The sequence below is a fragment of the Molothrus ater genome, chromosome Z (genome assembly GCF_012460135.2).
Source record: "Molothrus ater isolate BHLD 08-10-18 breed brown headed cowbird chromosome Z, BPBGC_Mater_1.1, whole genome shotgun sequence".
NCBI classification, from domain to species: Eukaryota; Metazoa; Chordata; class Aves; order Passeriformes; family Icteridae; genus Molothrus; species Molothrus ater.
The window spans coordinates 38,227,291-38,253,426 of record NC_050511.2 but is presented as its reverse complement, the minus strand read 5'-3'; the positions used below and the strand labels follow the sequence as shown (position 1 = coordinate 38,253,426).

At 37.7% G+C, this 26,136-nt stretch overlaps 1 protein-coding gene across 4 annotated transcripts in view; it reads right to left on the bottom strand.

The window, feature by feature from the left end:
- Positions 1–26,136, bottom strand: part of AOPEP (aminopeptidase O (putative)) — a 185,159-nt gene that overhangs the window by 136,845 nt on the left and 22,178 nt on the right. For 3 of the 4 annotated variants that reach the window (XM_036403072.2, XM_036403070.2, XM_036403071.2), the window contains exons 4-5: positions 25,607–25,769; positions 20,940–21,188 (exon numbers count right to left, since the gene is read on the bottom strand). The exons of the other annotated variant lie outside the window; for it this stretch is intronic. In XM_036403072.2, coding sequence (XP_036258965.1) covers positions 20,940–21,188; positions 25,607–25,769 — 412 coding nt within the window. The remainder of the gene's footprint in view (positions 1–20,939; positions 21,189–25,606; positions 25,770–26,136) is intronic. 4 annotated transcript variants of the gene reach the window in all.

Below are 26,136 nucleotides of genomic sequence, written 5' to 3'. Positions count from 1 at the left end.
CAAATCTTGGATTCATTTTCAATCAACATGAAGAGACATAAAACTGATTATTCAAAAAATCACATGGCAAAGTGCCATACACGTGTGGAAAACAGAATACTAAAATGCTGTGAGAAAGTGGCTAGTTATGATTTATAATACGTCTCACACTTTCAGTCAAGTCAAGAAGAGAAAAAGAAAAGATCAGTGTGATAACAGTTTATAAACATGAAGGATTTATTCTTGTATCAATATGAAATACTAAAAGCAAAATCTAATCAAAAGGAACATGCTGGCAGACTAAGAAAACTTTAATATAATAACAGCCCTTTTAAAATCTGATCATTGGATCATTATTGGATCATTAACTTCACAACAAGATTACAGCACAACAATATTACATTCAGATCTGGATGATTTGTGCTTAGCTACATCTGGCTACGCAAAAAATACGAGGTAGAGGGTAAGCTTTCTAGAACATCTACCCATTGACTGATAGTTTAATCCAAGGTTTGATTTCAGGGGTTTTTTTTAATCCAAAGAAAAGTTATATTTATAAACTGATCAGGAATGCTCCCATTTCTCTTATTTTTCCAAGTGCCAAGATCAACATCTTAAGTATGCCTTGCATTTTCAGACATATTATGTTAGATTAAGATATCTAAATTTACGTGCATATTTATAACCATTTTGCCCATGTTTCTCTATTTAGGTATTTCTCTGGCTCAAATAATCCTGGATTCTGAGCACTGATCCATATGTTATATAGTATGGATATGTAATTAAAAACAAACAATTACACTCTGCAGTTATGAAAGCTTTCCTCCTACTGGCATCAATATGAACCCTGTGAAAAAAAATTTGAGCCTGAATGCAAGACAGAAATCATTACAAACGACATCACAAAGACGATATAAATCTCAGAGACATGGTTATCCTTCTCCCTCTTTGTAAGCATGCAATGCCCATTACCATTAACAAGATTTATGCAGGTGTTTCAAAAGAGTAGGATGTATTGTATAGAATCAAAGTTTTTTAGGCCAGTTACATTTAAGAAATTTCTTCTGGCTAGAAAGCATGTGCAGTGACCTGAGGAGGGCTGAGCACTTTCAGAAAAGCAGAGAACATATTCACTTCCAAGTGGCACACAGCAGAACACTGGTCTCGCCTCAGCCAGGCGTTTAGGTAGCAATACTTTCAGAAACTACCAAATATGTATTACTCAAAATGTGCAGAATGCAAACTGTGGAGAATGATGACTTTTTCATGAGACTGGGAAGTTATGGCAATTCTGAGAAAACCTGTGGGAGTAATGATGACTAAATGTGAATAGACAGAGAAGAGGCAGTACATCTAAAGATGGCAAGAGTTCTCTTATTGGAAATATAGCTATAAGATTATGCCATCTTCAGTGTTGTCATCCATTTAACTTAAAATTAATCTATGTTAAAATTCATTCTAAGTAACAGTAAACTACAGAGAAAAAAAAAAAAAAAAAAACAAGTGAAGCCCTCCAAATCTTTTGGCTTGCACAATTTTTAATGGTCTGCTATCACAATAATGTGATTTATGTGTGACATTATTTGTAAGTAGAGGGAAAATATAATGATGAATGTTTGCATCAAGTAAAAAAACTGACAGCTGTGTTATTTTCTACTTTCAAAGTGGTTATTGCTGGAAAGGTATTTTTGTTTTGACACACTCAGCATTCCTGTTAAGCAATTTAGAATATAATTTTATATAGGAGTTTAAATATTACAACACCCACAAATATACGCTCATAAACAAATGCTGCTGGCACAAAATAATAAAAAACTCCATTTCTTCCTTTCACAATAGATCATATTTAAGATAATATAAGACTAAAGAGAAAGACACAAGTAAAAGACTGATTTCCTTTGAAATGGAGAAAAATATAAATAATTCCTGTTCTACATTCCTGCAATACTATATTAACAATCAATTTAGAATGCAAATGTAACAAATTTAGCATGTTTTGGACTTGTTATGCAGATGTTAATGAAAAGTTCTTTTGCTGGGAAATGCCAGACATTGCTAAGGATAAAGTATTTATCTGTTGAATTCTATTTAAAAATAGCACCCATGCTCTGCCTCTAATGTCAGACAACTGAATAAAACCTCAGAAAAGGGGACTCTGTCTTTTGCATTAAGTGGTAATGCTGCTATTAATCACCAGAAAAGTGCTTTGCACACTTCTACAAAAAGTTGCCACCTATCTTCTCAGGTTTTAATTGAAGACATAACTACTCTTCTTTAAAATAATAATTTCAGAGTGTGTAGAGTGTACTATCCAATCTTGCACAGTAGAGTTTCACACCAAATATGCAATGTATTCAATAGCTTATACCTGTTAATAATTTACTGCATACATAACACCTGGTAGCATGTGTATGCAAACAAAAGCACAATGCAGAGTTACCTTAACACACCTTTTTGATTTAGTTTTATTAACTTCTGTAGTGCAACTAAACAGTAAACCCAAACATTTACCATTAAAGTCACTTTCTAAATGGTTTTTTGTTACACTGCTGTGTTCCCTATGAAGTCTCTGGGGGCAGGTTTACACTCTCTTACACAAGGTATAAGGTTTGTATCAATGTGCGTGTCCTAATAGTTTTGGTTAGCCTTTGAAGCACTTCCCACTTGAATATTAGTTAACTAAAACAGCAATGCTATCATAATGAAAACATGTAATTCATAAGAAAGGCTGTTAAAATACACATAATTTCCAACTGACTATTGCTGCAATACCAATTGAGATAGAGTGCAAACACTTTTACTGGTAAAACACGATTTTTTCATACTTCGACAACTGAAAAATACCAGCTTCCTGGCAACCATAGAAAATAAAATCTCACTTTCATTAAGCTTTACAGCAACATTAATAAATTAGTATAAATCATAAAATAAAAATGGACTGCTACAGAACTCATTATTTTAATCCTTTAACAGTCTTTATATGTTTCAAAAAATCAGTCCTGGAAATACACAGTCTATAAACAAAAGCTCATGAATGAACAGCACTGGTTAAAGTAACATAAACACAAAGTTTGGAAAGTCATGTTCAAGCCTTACCATTCAAAATCAATTAGATGTGTGAGGAGGAGTAATTAAGTTGCCTTATACTTGTGTAATTTTGGACTATTTTGACCAGATTTCAGTTGAGATAATCTACTAACAACCATCAAACTGGAAAGAAATTTGTATTCTGCATGTATTTTGTATTCTGTATGTATTTTATACATCATACTGCATTAAGCCATGTGACTAACATCTGTTGCACATTGTTTCTTCTTTGATACTTCCTCCAGGGAAAAAGCAGAACCAAAGATGTTTCCTGTTTTGATAGGGTTTGAGTGTTTTATAGGTATTTATATCAATACCTATATCTCTCTCTTACTATATATATATATATATATATATATATATATATATATACACATTTCTATTAATATATGCAGTAATAAATATTTAGGATAAGCAAGCACGGGCAACAACATTCTTTTTGCTCTTGAGAGTAAGGTGGTACAGTACATCCTGTCTCCTATTTCCTAGAAGAATTCATGTGGAAAAATTGGAATAACCTCACTGACATTTAATTCCCTGGATAAACATCAGTGTTCCTCAGTTTTCCCCTGTGCTGCATGTCACCACAGGGTCATTCAGGATTTTGTGTATGACAGAGATACTGAAAGCCTTGAAACTTAATCCAAATTCTGTGCAAAAAACCAAACCTTCCAGTTTTACACAGTGCATACTGAATACAGGTGGTTTGCACTGTCCAGCCAGAAAGTCACACTGGTGTGAGAAGCCGCAAGTCAGCCTTCACCTGTCAGGACAGGATGTTGTCTCCAGGCTAGCCAAGAAAACATTTCAGCCTTGATGGAAAATGCCTCCCAACAAACACAGCATTAACAAAAAAGCTAAAGAACAAAGTGTTGGCCAGAACATATACAAGAAGGAATTTCTGTCTTACTTCAAACTTTCTGAAATCTTCCTCTGCCTCACATATCTTAAAGCTGCTTCCATTAGCTCTCAAAGCATCAGTCAGTCTCACCCAGAAACCACTTCATGAAGGTTTTGATATGGTACCCACGACAATTTGGTAGATTCTACTGCTCACTTCAATGATACAGGAAAAGAGGGAGTTGGGAAGAAACTGAAAACTGCACATGCTGGACTTGAGCAAGGAAAGCTTAGGAGGTCCAGTTTATCGGCTTTGTGGAGCTCTTTTCTCCATCCATATCCTCTAGCTGATACTTAAGAAAAAAATCTAAATTACCTGTTTCTCAGATCGAAGTTACTTGGTTCAAATACTGGCCCAGATCTATGTGATGTGTCTAGCTCCTGCTAATGTCAACTCACAAAAAGTTCAATCATATCAAGCTGCTCTTAGGAAACAGACACTGCTTCAGAGTTTTACTAATGTAATTCTGCTAGGTCCTGCTCTCATGGCAAAATCCTTTCTTGGTATAGTCATTCCACGCTTCTTAGAAATGGGTATGATATGAATGTGCTGGTTTTCATTAAGTTTTCAGTTCACCACCTTTTCTCTGCAGTGTTACTTCTACACACTGCCTTCTGCAGGAGTTCCAGTTAGTTGAACATAAAAATAGCTAAGTCTCAGTAGTCTCCAAGCTGATCTGATTGTTGCCAAGCAAGAGGCTTTGCAAGTATTATTGGCTCATCACAACCAGGTTGTCGTGCTAGTCACAATGTAGTCACATGTTCTGTTATGGTTTCTTCTGTATTGTCTGAGTCTTCTTGCATCACACAGGCTCCTGAGTTGGCTTATTTAACTTAGTGGTATATATTCTTCAGAGAAAAATAAGTGTACTCTGTTGATCAGCATCTTTATCTTGCTGACACAAGTCAAAGGATTCAGAATCACTTTGTACCTCCTCTCTGTATCTCCACATGCCTTAAATACCTGTAGCTTATAAGGCTGATACTGGCCTACATGTCCTGCCAAAAACTGCCCTGTGCTCTCCTAGCCCAAATTCAATACCACAGCCACAGGTTGTCATGAGATTAACTTTTTAACAAAACTTTTGGGAAAAAATGTCATACAGAGAATAAAAACTAAGTCACAGAATATAACATCTCATTGGTGTTTGATCTTTGGCAGGAGAACTGCTGAAAACTACAATGGTATGCATCAATGGAGAATGAGTGGGAATGCCTGGGTGTGGTAGCACAAAGAGGAACACTCAGGCAGACAATGCTCTCAAATGTCCTGTGTTATTGGCACATAATTTAGCAGGTTATCAAGCTCCCAGGTCACTCAGGCTTCAAAAAGATATCCAGATCCAGAGACAAAGAGCAGTGATCAAAGCCTGACCACTCACAAAGGGGAAAATAACGAAAACACTGTTATCTCCAAAAAGGCAACCTACAAGCTAAGAACTCAGGAGATGTCAAGACTTGAAGCATGCCCTTTGTGTCATGGCAACCAAACCACAGCCTAATGTCTGGACAGAAATATCATTGTGCCAGACTGTTGGACAGACTTCTTGGACATTATACCTATTCTGGTGCTCATGTGACAATGAGCAAATGAAACCTACCTTGTTTCAGGCTTTGTTTTAGAAAAAATCACCTTCCCACCTATAAGATATCCCCATTGGTGCTAACTACATGGTTACTACATTTAAATAGTACAGTAAAACAGTATTCCACTTAGTTTGTATGTTAACTACTTCGTTTGGAAAAAGAGTTTATTTCTGAGGATGATAATGCTTATGTCTCCATTAGTAGTTTTAGTTTTCAGTTGGATCAACAGTGTGTTTCTAAAGCAAGTCCTTCAGTCATTCACATGTTCCAATCTGTTTCAGGTCTCAGGGAGATTTAGGTGCAGGCAAACTGGATTATTTCTTGAGGAAACTACAGAGGAATTTCTGTTCCAGTTGTGCACCATTTCAATCCAAAACTAACATAAGTGTGTGAAAAAATAAGCACTCTTATGAACAGCTTCAATGCTGAGGAAGGAATATTTAGCTCAGGGAGCCAGACTAAATCAAGTAAAAAGTACATCTCTCCAACTATATAGACTCTAGATGTAGGAGTCTCCATACTGACTACTGCAGACTATTTCTTCATCCAATACATTGGCACTGCATTACTTGTTAACACAGTCAACTTCATAAAAAGTGTGGGATTTTTACGACTACTTCTTGTTCAGGCAGAAATAAAAAGACGTTTAGAACAATTTGTAAAGTTACTGGCCTGGGTCTAAGCAAGCTGATCTATAAACTAGAAATTAGTTCAACACTGTCATTGTGAACATTTAGCATTTGAGACTGATTTCAATGCAAAACAGGCACATAACACAATCACTGCCTAAAAGCTGGACTGACTTAAACCTATCATGAAAAGTCACTCAGCTCAACTAAATTTCTCAGGCTGATAGCCCTCCAGGACAAAATATCTGTAACTCAAGTCAGTATCCATGGAGTTTATTTCAAGCAAAAGGTGCAAGGCAGTACTAACTGTGTCCCTTCCTGTCTTATTACAGGGAAAAAATCAAAAGAGAAGGTCAGCCAATCCTCTCAACACACACACTCCAAAAATAGCAGAGAAGTATCATAAGATCTCTCTACAGTTGCTGGACCAAGTGTTTCCTAGAGTATCTACCAAAAAAAGTGTACTTTGCTAAAAAAGTAACATTGCTCAAGCTATTCTTAGCAGTCCTGTCATCCATCAGGCCTTGTAAGCAAACAGAATTTCTCATCTAAAAATAAAAAGCTTTCTTGTGGAAGTGTGATAAACCACTTAAACACTCATGTCCAAATGTTCTTGCACAAACCAAATAAGCAGAAGGCTGTTTAATTTCAAAGGAAAAAAACCACACAGTACTACAGTGGTGTGTAAAGCAGCTGGAAGTGACACACAGTGGAAAGAAGCCAGATCAAAAGAAGAAATTATATTCCTTGGCAAAATAGGTCCAAAGCTACCAGCATGTGATGGTGGTAGTGTTGAAAAGTAAGTACTGCACTCTTAGCCAAACAGGAGCAGCAGCTTATTGAATGCCATAACCACAGCTAAGCCGTGGCTTCAGAAGCAAATTTAGGTAATCAGCATTAAAATGTCAAAACAGTAACACTAGCCAAACACTCTGGATTAACTTTTCTAAAAGCACAGAACACGTGACAGAGGAAAATGATGCCTTTTGAGAGGTGCTGGTGTCTCCTGAAGATGATAGGCCAAACTCAGACCTGAAAAGGCCCCTAGAAGAGCTTGAAGCCCACTGCTGCCAAAATTAGAGGAAAACCTCAGACCTCACACAGCAAGTGAATATCAGAACTTTGCTTAGACAACCAGCAATTGATCATGAGACACTAAAACGTTTTGGCTATTACCTCTCACCAAAAGTAACTGAAATGTGACCTAGGCCCTTGAGAAGCCCCATTCGAGCAGATGTTGGTGAGCATAGCAAGAAAGGGATTAGCAAAATGTTCAAGTGAAAAGGATAGTCTAAGTTCAAATAGCTTCTTGACATTACAAATTAAATAAAACTGTCCTTCAGGAATGAAGTCTCCCAAATGACAGATTGATATGACAGCAAAGAAACAGGAAGAATAGCAAATACAGGAAGTATAGGATCCAAGTCATTAAGCAGAGGGAGACTTAACTGAATGGTCATGATCAAAGCTAGTACCAAATTACAATATATTAGGAAAAGAAACTTAACTGTACAATAGCATAGAGGGGGTGAATGTTATGGAACTGAGAATAAAGACTTGCAACAGCTGAAAAAGAGTGGGGAAAAACCCAAAGTGCCAGTGCTATTAAAAAAGACACCTTGAGATAAGTTTTCAAAGAGTTCAAGCATAAATAAGACCTAAAACTAAACTGAGATTTAGAAGATAAAGTTACCAGTCAGAGGCAATGATTAGAGTATATCATAAAGTACTTGCAGAAGGCCTCAAAAAACCCCCAAATATAAATAAAACCCCAATTGTGATGAGAGAGATATTCATATCTCCTGATTTATATAAAGTCAGAGCTTTTACCACCAGATTTTGTTTGTATAAGAATTTCCTGGAGAAACGGCTTAACAGAAACTAACCCTAAACCACTGGAAAACCACAAGATCCAAATCCCCACTGCTAAGCAGTGTAGTGGTGAAGGCCTTATTTAACCCCTATCTCATCACTTAGCACTCAGAAAGGAAATATTAGTAAAATTGAAACAATAATCTTACAAACTCTTATGGTGGCCATAGAAGAGGAATTATTCTTAACAATCCATAAATGATTCCACTAACTACAGAAGATGATTGTGATAAGTTGTGGGAAGCCTTGTGGAGAAATGTAGAAATACATGGTTACAAGAAAAACTATTACTTGCAAAGAAACACCTCATCTCCACCACTTTGTTTTGATGTTCTAAATGTCCTGTCTGGATTCTTTTGAGTTATGCTATTTTTTCCCCCCTCTAATTTGTCTTTCTTCTCAACCTTTCTGGAAGGAAAAAAAACCCAAAACCTCGAATCTCTGCCCCAAAGTAAATAGTTTAGTATTTGTGTATTAAGATCTAAAAGCCCCTATTCTGTTGCTCACTTGAAATTACCTGACAATCACACTTCTGGAAAAATACCAAAATCAGCAGGGCTAGGACTCTCAGACTAGGAGAAACATAAATCTTAGACAGGTATTTCTTTCTGTTTGTAAGCATTCTGTGGTCCTTCCACTTGCTTCACAACCAATTTAGACTTGAATTTCCTCTTATCACAGCTTCTATTTTGAATTTAACTTTTGAGAAGGAAAAGGAACAATATGAAAAGCAGGCTCTTCTAGCACCAGTCCATAGGAAATTCACTCAAAAAAGCCCTGCTAGTAGAGGTGAAAAAAACCCCTTTAAATCAGTGCAAAAATACATAAAGCCTTTGGTAACCTTGTTTCACAGTTTTGGGCAGGATTTTGGTTTTGTTCTTAATTAAAAGAACTTTTGGGTCAATTTGCTTAAAAGTCCCACAAAACCAGACACAAACTACTACTAATTACAAAATATTCCAACAAGCTGCAAAATCAACCAACAACTGCAACAGTCTATGAATATAGACATACAACAACTGCAACAGTCTATGAATATAGACATCTCTTTTGTCTACCATTTACTTCTGCCACTTTAGAATGTTCCCAAGGACGCTCAGATCCCTAAAGAGCAATCTAACATGCACATATTCCCAAATAAAGGGAAAAGAATCCTTCAACAGGGCAATAATCCAAGTCTGCAGAAATTATGGATTTACACAATGAAATTGTATAATATATGAAGTTTATGAAGTTTCAGAAAACAAGTATTGCTGTAGTACTCCCTTTACAAGACCAAACAGAAAAGCATACCATAGGAATTGTTTCATAGGGCTATGCAGTCCCTGCTCAAATTAGGCACTTTTGGAAGACTACTCCTTTACTGTGGCTTTCAGTCACTACACAAAATTAAAATAATAACAGCCAGAAATAATATTCACAAAGTGATACTGCAGCAACTTAATTAATTCAAAAAATTTATCCTCAGAGGTGTCAAATACATAATTTGAAAGCTTAGACAGAAATTTCCTGGTTTTCACTAAGCTGTGCAAAACCACACCTACTGATTTGGTGCCTGGAATATGTTCACTAGCTAAATTTTCTGGCTTGTTCCCTCACAGATCCTATGTCATTACTCATTTCCATCAATCTCCTCTCCCAAGCAACATGCAACAGGACAAGAAGAAATGGCCTCAAGATGTGCCAGGGGACATTTTGATATTAGGAAAAATTTCCTCACCAGAAGGGTTATTAAACAGCAGAACAGGCAGCTTAGAGAAATGTTTGAGTTGCTATCAATGGATATTTAGAAGATATGTTTTCTATTTAAAAGAAATCTATTTCAAAGATATGTTGATGTGACAATTAGGAACATGGTTTAGTGGTGGACTTGACAGTATTTGAGTAATGACTGGACTCAATGACCTTAAGAGTCTTTTCCAATCTAAATGATTCTATGATTCCCCTCAGCTTATCCTCTATCTGATCTTCCTCACAACACATCTATTTCAAAACCATGGCTCTGCCTTCCTCCACACTACCTCCTGGCAGTTTCTACACCCCTGCAGCTGAAAGCAAGAGAGAATTAGCAATTAGGCCTCTGTCAAATCATTAAACCAAATGTACTCAGAACATAGTATAACACACACTGGAATCAAGACATGGAGATGCCGTGAAGGGGTTATTTCCATCCTTTTCTTTTTCCCTGATCTTCTTCTTCCATGTATAAGAAGCATTATTAGCATTGCAGTGGAAGTGTGTGAACACAGTCTTTCACATCTCTCTCTAAAGAGCCAGTAGCTGACACATGTAGTAGAAAGTCAGGTCTCTATTCCTACACATGTAGTAGAAAGTCAGGTTTCATTTGATAGGCAAAAAGGGCTAAAGGTAAAGATGCTTAATTGCTATGTTCACAGAAAGTGACTTTGAATACAACTGACCAGTCACCCAACAAAGACGACATCTGTATAAATCACAGGTAAGAGAATGAATTCCTATTCCAATGTGCCAAAAGTTTTAAATAAATAAGAGGAGGAAGCCATCACTAGAATCAGCTTTTTGTCCAACAAGCTCTAAACCATAGTGTAAATAAAGATTTGCACAAGAACTCCTATTTTCAACAATATCTCAGTATATGTCATAAAAATTAGGAACATTAGTGTTTATTACCTCATCTCAACTAACAGCTGAAAAGAACAAATATTTACAAGGACACCCACCTCTATATTTTTTTATGATTTAGCCATAAAATTTGAGGTTTCACAGACAAATTATGATCATTCACGTAGGACAGATCTACCCAGAACTTACTGGAATCACTCATTATTTACACAAGCATTACTGTGACCATAACATTCAATGTATTATATTAAAAATAAGAAATTCCATTGTCTGTATATATAACCTGGCTGCTGAAGTTGAAATTGTATGGGCAAAATTGAATTGCCTGTTTGGACACATTAGGTGGGAAACCAAACCAAAAATATAGGCACTAATTTAAAACAGATTCAATCATAAACTGCATGTCTTATGTTTGGAGAAGGAACAGATTTTGCACTTATTTAGCCATTTAAATTACTTTTACATTATTTCAAATAATTACACATTTTAAACCAGATAAGTGATTTTTGGCTCATGGATTCATATTTTTCCACAGACTTAAGCATGAGCACTTGTTGTAGAACTGAAGGATGAAGACGGGGCAAGAGGATTTTGTTTGCTTGCTTATTGTGGGGATTTTTTTAAGGGATTGGGAGATGCACAAGAAAATAATTAAAGCCATTTTTCTTGTATAATACTATACTGTTGGTTCAATCTGAGCTCTACATACATCATTAGAAAGATAAAAATACTTAGAAAAATAATCATGATAGTCACACTTAACTTTAATCACTAATGAAATGTCCCATATTGTAACTGTGCATCACCTAAAACAATTTCCCACTGGAAAACAAAACAAAAAACATTTTAAGAAATATGTCTCCTTCATTCAACTAAATCAAACAGTAAAATTGACTTTGGACAAAACATTGCACCACTAAATGAAACCACCACTACCCACATTCACAATAGCATATATACAGGTTTTCTTGAACCAATCATGCTGCAAGAGTACCCAGTGGGCATTTCCAAAGGCTTAACCACTTTCTGAATCAAATTCTAAAGAACTGAATAGAATCAGTCTATTGTCAAAACATTTCATAGAAGATGACACCATATGCAATAAGTCTAATATTATAACCCTCTATCAGGGTATTAGATCTGCTGTGACTAAAAATCCTATTCCTTACCATCAATTTCAATAGCTGTTATTATTTTTAGTGTACTGGAACTTCTACATGTGAAACTTGCATCTTCCAGGATTAGAGGTAATAATGAAAATGCTTGTATTTTTTTAAAAAACAAAGAGGAAAAAACAGAATACCATACCTTATTTCAATTAAAGACAGATTTTTGTTAGTTCTAGCAGCCCAGAAGTTTGGAGTATACCTTTCAAACTTGGAAGGTAGCTAGTACCTACTATCGCAAACAAGAAAAGGTTGGAAAGGCTGGTGAAATGTTAGAACACTGGGTTTGGGTCCAAAAGATATGGGCACAGTTCCTTACTTAACCTTTGCAAGGGAGAGGACAGGAGAAAGAAATTAGGATATATGTGTTTCTTCAAAAGATCTCCTGTAACATATTAGTAACCAATTAGTTACCTGCAAAATAAGAATGCATTCCTACTACTTTCCCAGATTTTCTGAAAACAACTTTAATTGTTGAAAAGCTCTCAAATACTATGGCAACATGAATGAATTCATACAGGTAATATGGTGGGGGAGGTGTCATTTGTAACAGAACATAAAACCAAGGGAGTAGCACAGGTAAAAGCACTGAAGGCTTGGAATCTCAGGAAAAAAAAAATCAAGCCTGAAGAGGCCTCTTTTCACCGCCTCCTGAGATGGACGTTCCACAAGCTCCCTGGACCACCTGTTTCAGTGCTTATCCTCAATAAATGTGGTTCCTTGTATCTAGTCTGAAATCTATCACTACAGCTTGTGAATGTTGCTCCATATATTTTCCCTATTTCTGAGAGAACCATGGCTTTGGCTCTCTTTTGCTGCAACCATGCCCTCAGGTAGCAGGAGACAGTGATTAGTCTCAGTTAGTAATATCTTTTCCCAGGCTGAACAAATCTAGCTCTATCCGCTTCTTCTCATATTCTCCTACCTGCTAATAATGCTAGCAGAGGCCTGATTCACTTTGTGTCTCTGACATAAACATGCAGCCCAAAACTGGGCACAGTGTGGTGTCAGAGTTGTAGCCAAAACTATTGCTCCAGGCCAGGGTTGGCAAGCAGAGCAGAGGCAAATCAAAACTGCCTACCCAACTCTCTGTGACTAACCAAAAAGTTTCCCTGCCCAAAGCCAAAAGATGGAACTCAGGAATAGATCACTCAACTGCTCATACTCCTCACTACTACTCATAAGGGCAGGACTGCATAGTTTTTGCTCAGCAGCATCATGGTTTTTAGGAACATAACTTCTCTTAGCCTCCTCTGAGCTTGTCATCAGCAAGTACTCAAACTACTACTCATACAAGAAAAGGGCTAGGGATCCTTAAACCATACTACTGTTAGTAACAAAACAAACAAAACTACAAACAAAAAGGAAAATAAAGCCACCAATTTGTTTGCATAATTTTGGTGCGGTTTTTTCAGCTTGAAACCAAATCTACAGCAAAAAGCATTAGCACCTGGCAATTGATGCCAGAGGTAAAGTAATATGCATGGATTTAATGATTTCTCTGTACTTCCGTCTGTTTTAAGTATGATTGGTCTTGCAGTCTACATTTAAAATCTAAAATCTGTTACCTGGTTCAGGTTCTTCCTAGGTGGGCTGGTAAATTGCAAACTACTACTAATTATCATAGAGACTAAGAAAGCTTCCCATGCTTGGTATGGCAAGTCAGATCAGAGATAATTGCATGACAGAGGCCTGTGGCTGCTTTGAACACTGTATTTCTTTTGGCCCTTTAAAAATTAAGCTTATGGCTCAAAACAATTGACAGCATTTATTATCTTCTTTCTTACCACTCACAGCATATACATGCAAAATCTCTGCATTTATGAGCACTCTACTATTTATATAATTCAGAAAGTTAAGTGGAATGGTCTAATGTTGCTGACTGAATATTAAACAATAGATAGACTATATTGCTACTGATCTATAAGCAAAAGTAATTTTCAATAATCATCTCTATTGGTAGGAGAAAAGAGTTGAGAGAGATAAAGTAAGACGCAGGGAGAAAGAATTCTGAAAATTAATTTCAAAATCACAAACTCAGTGTTCAATAATGACAATTAATTTTCTCATTTCTCCATGTTCTAGCTCTCTATATACAGGTCACTTTTGAGGGAAAGTTATACTTTTACTTTATAAATGCCAAGCAACTCATATAACAAAAATAAAATCATTTGTATTACCTACACAGCTATATATGCACATATATAAAGGGCAGGTATGGATATATATTAGGCATACACATATACTAGATAGATAGATAGATAGATAGATAGATAGATAGATAGATAGATAGATAGATAGATAGATATACAAATACAGTGTGCATAGAAACATGCTGGTCTCTCACAAATGTGTGTACAACAGCCACACCCATTTTTCCTAAGCCAAACCACTAAATGTCAGCTTTAAGCTAGGAACAGGCCTTTACAGCTATAAACCACTGAAATACAAGTTTATATTGGAAATGCTTAGGCACATTTAACTCTAATGATGTTAACAGGCTCTGCCATAATTCTAATCCTAGAATTCAAAAACACATAGTTACCTTTCTACAGTAGCATCAAAAAAGCCCCACTACCTCTCCAGCTTCAATGACCAAAAGCCCTTTTAAGAATTCATGTGCCACACAGCAAAAGTAGCAAGTGATTTTTAAAGTCCTAAAATTCTTTATTCATCTCATAAAACAGATAGTAACAATGTAAAGTTGCATACCTGAAACATAAGTAAGTCCGCATGTTCTAAAACATCCTTTTTTGTATCAATTTTGGTCAGTAATGTCAGACTGAGATGTTATCGTCTTGTGATACTATCCCATAAGAGAAGTATCTTATGATAGGCAAATATTGTACCTTGTCTTCCAAAAGCACTGAGAAACCTCTTTGGAAAACTATCGGAAATGCAAAAGAAACCCCACTGATGCTGCAGAACACACACCTGGCTTCTCTGTTAAAACAGCAGTTTTAACACTTATGAGTTAATAGACCAACAAGGCGCATTAATAAGAAAATACATTACACCTCAAGTACTCCAAATCCTGTTTTGATACCAAAATGACAACTGGATGGAGGACAGTGATTGCAGTGGTACCAAAGCATACTTCAGACTTCAGCTAAAGGTCAGCAAATATCTTCAAGAAAGAAGGGCAGAAGATTTGGCAAAATGAGAGAATAGTTTCTCTCTAACTAACCTTGCAGGCGGGAATGCTACAACTGTCACTGTTGTAAAATTCCATTTATTATGCCTAGTGTTCATTATCTACCTGTTTGGAGAAGTAGAATTCCTGCCCAGAGATAACGGTCCACATGCTTGAGCCTCTTGCTGGGAGAGAGCAAGATCATAAAAATACTGCCTTGTAATGAGCAGTGTGTGCATGAGATATATTGGGGCAGGCAGCAGGCACCGCACAGTGCCCTCGGGCGAACCAAGCCTAGCAGAGGCTGTGCTGCTGTGGGTCTCTTTGCACTGGGATGAACTAAGCGTAACAGAGCCTGTGTTCCTCTGGGTCTCTGCCCAATGTTGTTAGTGGGTCAATGAAATAAATCTACTCTTTGCATTTCAGCTGCAAAGTGATGGTTGCCCTGGTTACCTCTTTGTGTCAATTCATGCAACTTCTAAATGCCACTAGGTCCATATGTCTATGTTGTACAGCCACATACTGATTTACCACTATCACAGCCAAGACTCAATTTTTCTTCCACCATATTTTTAGTTTTTGCTTTATATTTTTGTACATGATTATTTCTGTGCAGATAACCAACTAGTGATATGCAAAAAATAGTCCAAATGTTAAAGGATTACTCTTGTGAATATTTTGTCAAATTAAAACAACTGGAAATTTGCAAAAAAGTGTGTCTACATTTGTATTGACTCAGAAAAGGCTTTTACAGTAGTATCAAATAGTAAAATGCAGTTCTGCAAGACTGAACAATATTAAAGGTTTTACATTTAACTTTGACATTTGAATGTTTTCCAGCAGTCCTGGCTGATTTTCTATGGGCTTATCAGTTGTCATCATAACACTGCAGACATACAGAACAGACAAATGATGGCTACAGATGCACTGATCAAAGAGGCTGCTTCAGCCTTCTCTCTTTTCAATTTAAGAAGTTAACAACCTTGGTGACATAGACTGGAAAGACTCAAGAGTTCTGCTGATACAACATTTTTTGAAGAAATAGATATTCTCTCTTCAAAGAAGAAAGGTGTCTGTACCAAAGACAATTTTTTAGCATGACAGGAGAAGAGTGAGTAAGATCTTTATGAACAGGAATTTAAAGCTGGGTTGCTAAATCCATATTTAGCCAGCAGACCTGATTTATAAATATTCCAAGCATCCTCATCATCAAACACCATTTGGGTTTCAAGGGTGTCCAGCAGAGTTGAAAATAAGGCCACTAATTTTAGAGCCTAAATAGAATTAAAATTATCTAACACTAGGACCCTGTTTTGAACATGTCAGAATTTTGCTCAGAAGTTCTTTGGTTCCACTAGCTTAGCTGGGCAAAATTGTCTGTAAGTACAGATGAACTAGATTAGACCAGATGTCCATCTATCCCATAGTCACTATTAGTACTAAGAGTGTCAGGAAAAACTAGGAGTGTGGTATATGCCAAAGGACACTTTCCTCATCATACTCTTCTAGATCCCAGCAAAATGTGATGCACTTAGAAAGATTATTTATACATGGTACAAGGATAAGCACTTAGTACAAAACTAGTACATTAATACATTAATTCAAACAGAAAAAGCGGTAATCTTACGTTATTCAAACAATGTGTGCTGGAAACAAAAGTTTAAAAACCATTGTTTCAAAAAGAGAATTTCAACTGAATGCAAAGGCTTACAGTTCTCAGGAGAGTAAAATAAACATCAGCACATTTGCTCTGAAGAAGTAGAAAGCTGCTAAGCAGTTTCTAACACCACAAAAACACAAGGAATTGGTGTGACTGTGAAAAAGCTAAAATAGTTAAATGCTGCAAGAAAAGTCAAAGTCTCAAGTGCAGGCTCAGGCGGCACTAAAAGTTAGAGTTTCTGTATTTGAAATAATGTTTTTCCTCAGGGAATGAAAAAGAACAAGGAATTCAGAGTCTCCTCAGGTTCTGAAAAAAAGAATTGTGAGAAGAGATGTCTGAACACTAGGATTTCAAATGGGATCTACAAAACTGGATGGGGAGTGAACTGATTTCAAGAGCCCAAACAACCAGCGAATACACAGAATACCCTACTTTTCATCTGAAATCTTTCCTTCAGCTCTGTTAATGTGCAACTGCTGGCTCATATGAGAGCATCTCCAAATGTGAAATACTTTTGATATTTAAATGCCAATGGGGCCAACAACCCATCAGGAAGTACCATATCATCAACAGCATCAAAACATAGTGCTACTTTTAATCTGATTTTAACCTCTTAGTTCTCTGAGTGCATAAATGACATGCACCTTTCAATGCAGTATATGGTCAAGGATCTCTTCCACAAACAACCTAATTAGAATCTCTAGGGCCTTGTAATCTGACACACTTCCCTATTCTTTTTACTCCAATTCACTCTCTTCTGCTAGTGAAAGAACTTAAAATTAGGTAACTAACTGCTGTTACATGTTTGTGAGATTCTCAACATTCTAGAGAAGGCATTGAATCTCAGGCTTTTAAGCTACTTAAATTTGGCACACAATGCTTTTAATTTCTGTACAGTTCAACATAATATCACCAACAAAGATGTGTAGGCTACATCATGCTTTTACTAGCATGAATTTAGGAGAAACTATACAGAATCACTTAAATTAAAACAGTGTAAAATTAAAGTGTGCAAAACTAAACCCTCCATATTCAAAGATCTACAGGAAGCAAGAGGAAATAATTTTTGTATTTCCTCTATAAATATATTTCCATAGAGAAGTCCATAGAAAATTTAAAAACACAGGAAAATATGAACAGAAAACACAAGTACAATGAATATGCTTTCAACTATGGTTTTGCTCATAATGCATCTGTCAGACTTCAAGAGAAATGCAGCTGACCCGCAGTAGCTGCCACTGAAATAGGCAGTTCAAAACACCTAATTAGATAATTCTGTGCAAGACCTATCATAATTTCATACCACAATCTAATGTGTTGGGGAAACATCTCTCCTAAATAAGAAGAAGCATTTTGAGATGCGAAAAACACAGTAAGTATAATTAATGGAGCAACAAAGAAAAGTACCAAATGCTGTAAAACCCTAATACTTCAGGTAATTACTAAAATTCATGTCTGTTTCCTACCCTGGTAGACAGGAGTCCAATTAGAGTTCTCATAACAACAGCTTCTATGTGCTGGCATGCTGTATTATGTTTGTACTGCTACAGATAGACTAGAAGATAAAAAAATAAACACTATAGCAACCTTTTTAACCCAAGGTAATAGCTAACTCTTTTTTCTTTGCGTGGGTTTTGACCTGGATTTGCACACAGCTTATTGTTAGCTTAAGCAATTTAGGCAATTATCATTGCATGCATAGGAATTAACCATTTAAGTTGCTATATACACAGAAGCTTCTATTGGAAAAATCACATACAACAAGAACAAATGAGCTATTATGAGTCACTTAACAATCTCCTGCCCAAATACAACTTGACATTTAAACATCTTAAATTAGTTCTTACATTAGTTAAATTTTAAAAAATTTGAATGTGTTTGGCTTGATGCACTGTTAAATGACAGGCATCAGGAAATATGCACACCCCTTCTTTCATCCTTATTTTCAATGATATCAATTGCTTGGAACTGACAGTGGTTAGATGAAGCATAGGGGAATAAAAGCACAGCTTTTTCTCATGTCCTTCACAAATAAAACACAATTATAGTGCTCTGAAAACATAGTCTGGACTCAGATAATGTCAGAGGGTTTTGCAACAGAATTCCCTGTAGGTACCTCTTTCCTATAAATTCTGGGAAAGGTACATGCAGAGAAGGCACTAAAATTTCCCATAGAGCAATAGCATATCAACAACTAAATAATGAAGATTTCTCCTACTGTACTGTACTGTAATTTTGGCCCAGACATCACTGTCTGCTTTCTCTTTCATTTAGAACTATTTGTGTGTCTTGCCTTTCACGATTCCACAGATCCCTGCTCTTATCTCACAGCTAAGTCAAATGGCTGGATTCTTTCCCAATTATAGCAAGGCCCTGTGCCAACCCTTTAGTACCATGCCTTTGAAGTCACAGAAGACTGCTGAGCAGCAGCAAATTTCATATGGCTTCAAGAATATGGCACACAGTACCACACTGCACTTCAAATCAAACCACCAGGCAAAGAACTGGATAACCTGTGGTAGGTGCACAAACCAATTTGATGTCTTCATTGAGTGAAGAACTATCATTGAAAACTCAGTAACCAGCAAAAGGGATCTAGAAAGCAGCGAGCCTTATATGACAGAGAAGGGTGACTGAATGCTAAAATTTTACATTTTCTAGATCTAGATGAAATTAAAAAAGCAAGTAAACTTCTACTAAAACCTATACAATATTGTAAATGTGCCAACATAATTTTCGACTTTTAACCCAAAAGAGGATTGCAAGAGGAAAGATATAGGAAAAAAAGTCTACAGCTTGAAACAGCCAGTCCAATCAGCTAAAGGTTATAAGACTGGTTAAAGTCACCAGGACTTGGTTTCACCATGGGACCCACTTTGTGAAACCTGGCCTGGTGATGGGGTCCATTGGTCAGAGAAGGGTAAGAGCATCTTCAGACCTAGGCTTGCCAGGTTGGAGAAGATAGCTTTAAACTAAAATTGCTGGGGAAGGGGAACCTCAATCCACCCCACTCATTTGATGCCCAGAGCCTGGAGAGAGGTCACAGGTCAGCACAAGGGCACCTGAAGACCACAACAAAAGAATTTCAGCCAATAAGTGAGTTTCCTCAAGGGCCCAGCTTAAAAGCCTCCATGCTAGTGCATGCAGCATGGGGAACAAATATGGCCTGTAAGGCCATGATCTTATTTGCATCAGTGAAGTTCTCAGTGACTGGAAAAGGAAATACAACCCCCATTTTTAGAAAGGTACAGAAGGATGACCTGGGGAACTACAGGCCAGCCAGTCTCTACTCAAGGTCCAGCAAAAGCATGGAGCAGATCCTTCTGGAAACTATGCCAAGGCACATCAAAGATAAAGCGGTGATTGGTGACAGCCAACATGGCTGTACTACTGACAAATCATGCCTGAGAAGTTTGGTGGCTTTCTAAGATGGGGTTACAACAGTGGTGGACAAGGGAAAAGAAACTGATGTCATCTACTTGAATGAAAAGCATTGGACACTGTCCTGCACAATATCTTTGTCTCTAAAATGGATACAGATTTTATTGAAGGACCACTCAGTGGATAAGGAATTGGTTGGATGGTCACACTCAAAAGGGTTGCAGTGAATGACTCATTGTCCAAGAGGAGAACAGTGATGAGTGGTATCCTCAGGGGTCAGTAATGGAACTGGCACTGTTCAGTATATTTTTAACAGACACAGACAATGGGATCACATGCACACAGCCAGTTTGCTGATGACACCAATCTGAGTGGTACAGTCAAATTGCTGGAGGGAACAGATGCCATTCAGAGGTACCTGGACAGGCTTGGTACCTGGACGGACTTGAAAACCTTCACAATTCCATGAAAACTTGATAATATAATCCTTACTATTTGCCTTCAGCTTCTGAAAATAAGTGTTTGACTAGAAACCCACACTTTGGAAATGCTTGTGAAGAAACCCTAGATTTGGATTTTAACATACTACTATTCTGTCAAAAATATAAGGCTAAAATCAATGCCAAAAGAAAACAAGACAATGACATCAAGTATTTAGATCAACAGAAACAACTAAAGAACTTCCATTTGACAAATGTAAAAATTTACACCCGCATTTCTAATAAGCTTATATTTCCCTTCCCTATGCCCTGTAAAAACTAAAATTTAAGGTTGCAAAGGAGGCAAACAAACCTACTCACATGAAGTCGGAACAAGAGTTTTAAGTTTGGTTTAAGAAAAATAGCTCAGCAACTTTATATTGACAGCAACTTGACACTGTTAACTAGCTGGTAAGAAAGAGTCTAACAAAATACAGCAGATTGAATACTAATAAGTTTCTTTACCTAGCCATTCCCAGGCTGGAAAAGTTGGAAGGAACTATCAGAATATCAAGCCTGGAAAAGGGGTGGGTACCCAGTGTGGCATAAGCAGCAGAGAGGCACTGAGGAACTAGCTGAAGCAAATACTCTTCACAACTTTCCATAAGGCACCAGGGAGCAAAGACTCTATAGGGAATGACTGCTTGCAACCTGGCAGCAGGATTTTGGAAACGGCAGGGATATTCCACATGACCACAGATTTCTTCATGCCACCTGAAAATACGAAACAAAACAAAACAATACTTAATTGCGTTATCAGAAATGTGCACAACTAACTATGCTAAGACAAGGATATTCTCTAGATATCAGAATGACAGAATTAATTTCCATAGAATCAGTTGACTTGCACTCTCACCCAGTTCACACATGTAGCACTTTGAAACACTCATTACTACATCTGAGTAGAACTCATAACTAAAGTGAGAGACTAGTCACACCCTGTTTTTATAACAGATATGCATCAAAAGAATAAGTGCTCAAAATATATGTAAAGAGAACTAATAAGAATACAAAAATATTTACTCAGAAAATTCCTATTCAAACTTGGCTATGAAAATAAAATTCTATGCATATTAACATAACATTAATACAAGTATTTTAGGTTCAATTGCAATGTAATTCCAGGAGGGATTTTTTTCTCTTGTTGTTCTTACTAAAATTCTCCAAAAGCTTCAAGTAATTTTTTTTATTATTATTAAGTAAAAAAACCCAGTTTAGGCCTATCATGCTAGACATTCAATAGTACCACATAAGGCCAACCTTACTTTATAGAACTTTTACAGGATATTTAGAGCTCTAGCAGGAAGAAAGGAGGGGTAAATCAAATCCTTTCTAAACACTGAATCATATACCTTCACAATAAGTTATCTGCCCAAATAGATTCTTATCTAAACAGAAATCAGTGTCATGTTTTCACCTGTTAGCCTATGTTCTCTCCAGTGCACAGCCTCTCCTTGGTTTGAAACTCCAGTTTAAGTAATCTAGTTCTACTATGCCTCGACAGGCAAAGTACCTAGCATTGCCCAAAGCACTTATGCTTGGAAGATTGTGCTGACACAGAAAACAAAATGATGACATGTAGAAAAGGATGAGATTTGGCTGAAGTATTAACACTCTAGCACCTTTCTGTCAAAGAAGTGGACTCTATGTCCTTTCATTGACTACATATGCAAAGAATCCACATCCATTGCACACAATTTTTTTTTAAGGGTGGTTTAATCTAGTATATTTCTACTCTAAAACAATGTCACTTTCCATTTCATTATCAGAGTTGAGATTAGGCAGGAACATGAAAGCTAGCACCATATCTCTTATAAAGATTGCCAATTCTTTAATGACCACAAGGATATAAAAAGTTATAAACATCACAGCTCCATTTAACATTTACTTTGATACAGCCTCCTTAGGTCAAACTCACTGGCACCTGGATACAAATTACATTACAAGTAAAACTTACTGGCACCTGGAGACAAATTGCATTACAGGTAAAACTCACTGGCACCTGGACACAAATTACATTACATATTTCAACAGCTTCTTTCAGAATTCCTTTCTTTTCCTGCTACCCTAGACTTTATCTCCACTATCTTATCTGAGACACATGCCTAACATTCTATCAACACCGAGCCAATCTTCTGCACCAAAATCAATAAATAAATTAATAATTAATAATAAATAAATAAATAAATAAATTCCTATAACCAAATGTGCTGTATTTTGGAAAGGAATACATCTTCAGCTTATTCTTGCAGAGGCAGTCATATTATAAACATATAAGCAGCAAAGAAAGAAACACAAAGCAATTTCTAGAAGCTCATCAAACCTATAAATTATTTCAAAATTAGAATGGATATTTCTTAATCATCCTATGTAAAGTATGAAATTTTTTTTCTCAAGATTAATTGGCATTTTTAACCAAAATCGGTCAAGCTGCAAACCATTAGAATAATTTAATTTTAAATTCCAACAAAAACATCCATTTTAAGTCCTCAAGTTCCAAAGTCTCACTAGTTCCACTGTCTTAGTGCTAACAAAGTATTTTTCAAAACAGCTGTCTAAAAGACAAGTATTTTTCCAGCAAAGTTTCAAACTGAGTAACACGAAAATGTTAAACACTTAAATAATAAAGTTAAATAAATTAATAAATAATGAAGTTAAATATATAAAAACTTTTATAACCCAAATCACCTTCTACAATAAAACAACAATTCCTGTTGATGTGGGAAGAGTACTGGACCTTGTTTGCCCGGACTTTTGCAAACCATTGGCCACAGACAAACAGGCAACATACAAACTGGATGGGTGGTCTGCAAGATGGGTGCAAAAACTGATGCACAGGCCACACTCAGAGAGTGGTGATCAGTGGTTTTCACTAAGGCTGCCAGCTTGTCACATGTGGAGTTCCCCAAGAAATTGTGTTGGGCCCCACACTGTTCAACATCTTCATCTGATGGATTTGAAAGCACCCTCACCAGGTTAGCAGTTGAGGTCGACACATCAGAAGGGAGGGGAATCTCAGACACCTGTACAGGCTGAAAGGGTGGGGCTGGCCAGAGCAGTGCGAGGTGCAGCAGAGACAAGGGCACAGCCTGCACCTGGGGTGGCACCACCACAGGGCCCAGCACAGGCTGTGACCCGCCCATCTGGGGAGCAGCCTTGCTGAAAGGGATGTGGAGGTTCAGGGGAAAATCTCCTGACCATGAGTCATGGGTGGCACTGCAGCTATGAGGCCAATCAGGGTCTGGGCTGCAGCTGCAGGGGCTCTGGCAGACAGGGACCCTGGGCCCTGGGCTGGCAGACAGGGACAGAGAGGATCAGCACTGGTGGCAGACAGGGACAGAGAGGATCAGCACCGCTGGCAGACAGGGACAGAGCAGATCAGCACTGGTGGCAGACAGGGACAGAGCAGATCAGCACCGCTGGCAGACAGGGACAGAGCAGATCAGCACCGCTGGCAGACAGGGACAGAGAGGATCAGTACTGGTGGCAGACAGGGACAGAGAGGATCAGCACTGGTGGCAGACAGGGACAGAGAGGATCAGCACCGCTGGCAGACAGGGACAGAGAGGATCAGCACTGGTGGCAGACAGGGACAGAGAGGATCAGCACCGCTGGCAGACAGGGACAGAGAGGATCAGCACCGCTGGCAGACAGGGACAGAGAGGATCAGCACTGGTGGCAGACAGGGACAGAGCGGATCAGCACCACTTCCAGACAGGGACAGAGAGGATCAGCACCACTGGCAGACAGGGACAGAGCGGATCAGCACCGCTGGCAGACAGGGACAGAGAGGATCAGCACTGGTGGCAGACAGGGACAGAGAGGATCAGCACTGGTGGCAGACAGGGACAGAGCAGATCAGCACTGGTGGCAGACAGGGACAGAGCGGATCAGCACCGCTGGCAGACAGAGACAGAGCAGATCAGCACTGGTGGCAGACAGGGACAGAGCAGATCAGCACTGGTGGCAGACAGGGACAGAGAGGATCAGCACCGCTGGCAGACAGGGACAGAGAGGATCAGCACACCCCGAGCACAGCTCGTCGGGCAGCGCCCACGGGAGCAGCGCCTCTCCTGCTGGGCCTCACAATTCAAGGAAGACACAAAAATGAACAAAGGGCTGCAGAACCTGCCCTGTGAGGAAAGACAGAAGGAGCTAGGCCTTTCCAGGGAAGAGGAAAGAGAATCTCATCACAGTGTTTCAGTACTTGAAGGGCATCTACAAAGGGCATAGAGTCGCTCTCTTCACAAGGAGCCGCATGGCCAAGACAAGGGTAAATGGGTGTTAGATATCTTTATCTAAGCTCCTTCCCATGAAAGAATGGACCAGATGAACTTTCAAGGTCCATTACAACTTGGGTTGTTCTGTGGTGCTATGATATGAATCTGAAAAGCTGAGAGTAATATATGAGGAAATCAAGTCCCATATCTGAGACTTCTGCAAACTAAGGTGAATACATGTGAAAGCAAATGATATTTTTCCAGAAACTTTTCTATCTTCAAATCTTATTTTCAGGCATATATTGTTCTGCTCATCTACCACTCGTTCATAATTCAAACTTAATGAGTTTTAACTAAACTGGGAGAAGGAATAGATGTGTTCAAAATAATTACATTTCTACTAGTTTGGTCAAAATCAGTTAGGAATCATTGGTCTAACTCTATTTTATGGGACCACTGTACTAGATCTTTCATTTATCTGGTCATTACATGTCATCCCAGGCAAACCATTGCACAGGCCAGCTCTAACTGGGCAATGAGACTGGAGCAGAACAAAAAAAGTAGGCAATATTATAGTAGGAGTCATTAGCTATCCAGAATGGACTGAGTCAAGTATCTTAAGAAACAAGACAGCACCTGGCATTGCTGCAGCAAAGTGTTAAGTATACAGGATACAAATCTAGCAGACAGTGGAATTTACAAACCCTGTTGCTCACTAAGTAGCAACACATAAAAAGAACCACTCCCATGAAATAATGCCTTTGGAATTATTTTCCTGTCAAGATTTTTCTGTTCAGATTAAACAAGTTCTACTTTGATTCCTGTGCCAATATGACTCATTTTCACATTCCACAGAATAAATGGAAATGCTACCCATATATCTAAATTTTCAATAATATTATAAACACCAACCTTAAATCAGTTTGTGATGATGGCAAGGCAAAATCAGTGTTTGTTCCAACAGCAGCCTTTTGTTTGAAGGACTGCTGTTTAACTTCCTGCCAGCACCCCACAGCAATAGTGAAGGTGGATGCTGGCATTGGCATAGACACATAATAGTACCAGCTCAAGATACCTGTAAACAAAAGAACATTTGTACAGACTCATGAGTCTTACAGCACATGTTAGGTACTTGGCATTTTCATGTACTTGACATTTTGGGCCAAACCTCCCACCTTACATCCTGGTATTTTTGTGGAGGAAATAAAAATAATTGCATTGAGAAACATAAGAACAGTTGTATGTAACCACCACGGATTCTGTGTTCTGTCTACTTACACCTACAACTTTGCTCTTTCTGCTGACGTCTTTACCTGTAAATAAATCATCCATAGGTGGGATGTTATTAATGCAGCTTAACATGAATGTACTGTCACTACCCAAGAATTACATCAGACATGAAATCTAGTAACACCTTTAAATACAAAATATTAAAATTTAAG